Genomic DNA, 4,403 nt, shown 5'->3' with positions numbered 1-4,403 from the left:
AGGGCCACAGGGCAGAGAAGCGATGGTCCCTCCACCCCCCCCTGCCCTCTGACGTGCTGGGACCTCTCCACAAGCCTCCCCTCTCCCCCCCCCCCACTGGTGTTGGAACCAGGACGCAAGGAGGCTAAGGAAGGGCCTGTGGGGCCGTAGGGCCCAGGGTTTAGGCAGACATTACAGCCTGTAGATTGGGAGTCCCGGACCCTGCCTGCTCCCCGCGTGCCCTTCCCCAGGGCAGGGGCATCCTGGGGTGGGTGGTCCGGGGCTGGGCGCCCAGGCAGAGCCCAGCTCTGAGCCTCGGCATGCGGTGTGCACAGGTGGTCTTTCCCTTGGTGATGACGCTCTTTGAGCTGGCTCGGAACCCCGCTGTGCAGCGGGCCCTTCGGCAGGAGAGCCTGGCTGCCGCGGCCAGCATCACCGAAGATCCCTACAAGGCCATCTCGGAGCTGCCCCTGCTACGGGCCGCCATCAAGGAGACGCTGAGGTACGCCCTGCGGCCTGCCCAGGCAGGGTGACCCCTGTGGTCTCTGGAGGAGAAGCAGAGTGGGGGCTGAGAGACCCTCGCCCCCTCCCCCCGCCTCCCACCCCCCCGCCAGCCCCCTCCTTGAGGGGTGGGCGCTAGACCCCCCCGACCCATTCTGCATCCAGCATCCCCCTGGCCAACTGGGGTCCTTGGCAGGGGAGCAGAGGAGCCCTCACTGACTGCCAGAACCCGCTGGCCGGAGGAGTGGGGTGTCTTCCCGGGGTGGGAAGGTGCAGACCCCGTCCGACTGCTGTCCCATTGGCAGGCTTTACCCCATCGGTGTCACCTTGGAGAGGGTCCTGCACTCCGATGTGGTTCTTCAGAACTACCACGTCCCAGCCGGGGTGAGTGCGCCCCACCTTGGCTCCGCCGCCGCCGGGGACTCATTCCAAGGGCTCTGACGCCCCTTCTTTGCCTCCGTGCAGACTGTGGTCCAGTTTTTTCTGTACTCCATGGGCCGGAGTCAGGCCGTCTTCGTGAGGCCTGAGCGCTACAACCCCCAGCGCTGGCTGGACAGCAGGCTGCGCTTCAGCCACCTGGCCTTCGGCTTTGGGGTGCGCCAGTGCCTGGGGCGGCGCCTGGCCGAGTTGGAGATGGTGCTGCTGCTTCATCATGTGAGCCGGTCGGGGTGGAGCCTGGGGTGGGGAGGGGCTCCCCAAACAGGGTGTGGGGTCATAGCTGCTCTGAGCCAGCACCCTGCTGGCTACAAGAGGAGATCCCCCAGAATTTCTGCCTCTGCTCTAGGTGCTGAAGTCCTTCCAGGTGGAGACTCTTCAGCAAGAGGATGTGACCATGACCTTCTGCTTCCTCCTGAAGCCTGTCTCCCCACCGCTCCTTACCTTCCGGCCTGTAGCTAGCCCTTCTTCTCTCTGAGGGCCCCGAACACCTGCTGCCCATTGCCCTGTCCCCGTCTCCTCCCCCCACCCCAGCTTTGCCAGTCCCCTGCGGAAAGGAGACCGCAGGGCCCTCCAGGTTCGGGGTGGGAGGAGGGAGGGTGGCAGGCTGTACAGCAGGGCTGGGCGGGATCCAGGAAGCTTGGCTTTGTCCTCAGTCCCTCGGAACACTTCTCCAGCCAGAACTCTCTGTTGGGACACCGTCCCCACCCCTCCCAGAGGGCCTCTCACGCTGCCGACCGTCCTGGGCCCTCAAATCCTCCTATGCCTCCTGCCCAGCGTCATGCACTCCTGCCAATATCTCTCTGATTTCTCCTCATGAGTGTTGTGGTTTGTTTGAGGCTTTGGAAAGGGAGCAGAGCATTTGAAAGTCAGGTTAAGACTCCTCGGCTTGGGCCTGCCTTCCCAAGCCCAAGCAGGCGGATCGCAGAAGGGGCTGTGCACACATTGCAGCTGCAGGGCCTGGTCCCCTGCCAGGCACCGTCTCCCCTGCCTGACCCGCAGCAGATCGCTCTGTGTGTGCCTCAGAGGCCATTCCACCGCCCCCATCCCTGAGGTCGAGGTGTCCAGAGCTCAGCTCACATGTTCTTTTTTTGACATTTTCTTTTTTGAGAGAGCTTCTGCACTCACATGCTGTGGTCAACACACACGCTCCAATGCAAGGCAGAGTCCGAGACGGGCAGAAGTAAGGGCAGCAGCATGCAACGCAGACTGGCCGCCACCCTCCCGTGGCTCGCTCTCACGCCACGCATGCCTGCCGCCTCCCTCCTCCTGTGGTCCATCACACCACGCATGCCTGCCGCCTTCTCTCCTCCCGTGCTCTGCTCTCAAGGGCTACAGTTGCAAACCTGCAGCTGTCAAACCCGCTTCTTGGGGGGTGGGGAAGAGGGAAGTGGGAGTGGGGAGCTGGGAAGGGATGGGAAGGGGAAACAAAGGAGGAGGGAACAACGCTTGATAAGAAATGTACTCATCACCTTGCCCATGTAACTGTAACCCCTCTGTATGGTATTTTCACACACACACACACACACACACAAAACAAAAAATCCCGCTCCTCATCATGGTCTCGATTCTTCTCCTGCCCCCGGCATCACTAGGCATCACCTTCTCTGGTGCCGTGCTGGGGATCCCGGCACTCCGCACACCGGCAGAAAGCCGGTACAAATGCTACAGCTGGCACGCTCTCCAGGGAAGGGAGGGGCTGTGGAGTCGCTCGGGAAGAGCGCTCGCCTGGCAAGTGTGAGGCCCTGAGTTTAGTCCGAAGCTCTGAAAAAAAATTTAAAAAAAAGACTTTCTTAGCTGGACAAAGCAGCGGATTTCATTTCTCCAAGAAAGGCTAATAGGAGTCCATCAAGCACAAATGGAACCAGCTCCTACACCGCTGCCCAGCCCCGTGCCAGTGGCCCAGGCAGCCCCACTCTCCCCGGGCATCCTTGTCCCCGGCTATGGGGGACTTCAGGAGGACATCCACATGTGTCCCTGCTCTCCTCTCTGCACCTGGGGGTGAGGGTCAAGGCCTTCGTTGAGCAGGGTGAGGAGCAGGGAATGCTGGCCTGGGCATGCTCAGTCTGATTTCAGGGCCCAGGCCTGTCTGTGGGGTTCTCTGGAGGTCCCTGGGTCAGCGTGGCTGGAAGCATCCCTCACACAGCGAGAAGTCAGCAGTTCTTCTTGCTGACTCCTTTGCTCACCAAGAAGTCCTCTGTGTGCTGACAGTTGGTCTGGGGTCCTGACAGCCCCTTTGTTGGCATATGCTGTTCCTGGGTATCTGAATGTGAATGAGCCCCTGAGCACAAAAAAACACCCAAAGGTGGGCCTGGTGGCTCCCACCTGTAATCCCAGTTACTAGGGAGGTGAAGATCCCGAGTCTCTCAGTTCTAGGCGGAGAGGAGTTTGGGAGACCCTGCCTTCACAAATAAGACAGGACTGGATATTCTCAGGAGAAGATCACAAAGGCTCAATAGCTATATGCATATGATCATATAAAATGATGCTCATCAAGATGAACTCCAAGAAATGGAAAGGAGGTTTTTTATTTTACTTTTGGTAGTTTTTTTATTTTGTTTTTCCCCCCTTTGTCACTGTTTTTTATTTCTTTTGTCTTGTTTACCTGATTTGGGGTGGGGAAGGGGAAGCACAGAAGAGGTGGGACAAAGAATGAATTAAAGGCAGGCACCAATGGCTCACGCCTGTGGTCACAGCTACTCAGGAGGCTGAGATCTGAGGATTATGGCTCAAAGCCAGCCAGGGCAAGAACGTTTGTGAGACTCATCTCCAATGAACCACCAGAAAACTGGAAATGGCGCTGTGGCCCAAGTGGTAGAGTGCTTGCCTTGAGCTGAAGAGCTGAGGGACAGCGCCCAGGCCCAGAGTTCAGGCCCCACAACCGACAAAAAAAAAACAAAACAAAAAAAGAGTGAATTAATTCAGCAGTGATACTCACTAGACACTATGTTGAAAATGAACTATGTGGAGGAGGGCTGTTGGGAGGAAAGAAATGGGGGGAAATGATGGAAGAGGTGACACTATTAAAAAACAAATGTACTCAATACCTGACATGTCACTGTAACCTCGCTGGACAGCTTTACAATAAAAATTTTAAAAATTAAAAGAAAAGCCAGGTGCCGGTGGCTCATGCCTGTCATCCCAGCTACTCAGGAGGCTGAGATCTGAGGATTGCGGTTCCAAGCCAGCCCGGGAAGGAAAGTCCTTGAGACTCATCTCCAATAAATCACTCCCTGGGAGTGGCGCTGGGGTCAGTGGTAGGTAGAGCACTTGCCTTGAGCACAGACCCGGAAGAGGCGTGGCCTGGAGTGCTAAGGGATTGGCCGGAAGAGGAGGGACCATGAGTCAATAGAGGGGCCAGGAAGAGGAGGGGCCAGGAGTCCTGAGGAGGGGCTGGAAGAGGCGGGGCCAGGGGTCCTGTGGGAGGGAGGGGCAGGGAGAGGCGGGGCCAGGGGGCCTGTGGGAGGGAGGGGCTGGAAGAGGCGGGG

General features: G+C 58.6%; 1 protein-coding gene across 1 annotated transcript in view; it reads left to right on the top strand.

Annotated features, from left to right (window-relative positions):
- The window catches only part of LOC105992320 (cytochrome P450 11B2, mitochondrial-like), a 5,426-nt gene extending 4,033 nt beyond the window's left edge, over positions 1-1,393 (top strand). Inside the window, exons 2-5 of the mRNA XM_013025149.1 lie at positions 236-481; positions 786-864; positions 946-1,134; positions 1,265-1,393. Of these exons, the coding sequence (XP_012880603.1) occupies positions 236-481; positions 786-864; positions 946-1,134; positions 1,265-1,393 (643 nt within the window). The remainder of the gene's footprint in view (positions 1-235; positions 482-785; positions 865-945; positions 1,135-1,264) is intronic.
- Positions 1,394-4,403: the final 3,010 nt, after the last annotated feature.

Source organism: Dipodomys ordii, unplaced genomic scaffold (assembly GCF_000151885.1).
Source record: "Dipodomys ordii isolate 6190 unplaced genomic scaffold, Dord_2.0 Scaffold82, whole genome shotgun sequence".
Classification (NCBI taxonomy): domain Eukaryota; kingdom Metazoa; phylum Chordata; class Mammalia; order Rodentia; family Heteromyidae; genus Dipodomys; species Dipodomys ordii.
Note: the sequence above shows the minus strand (reverse complement) of the source record. Positions and strands in the feature narration are given on the sequence as shown.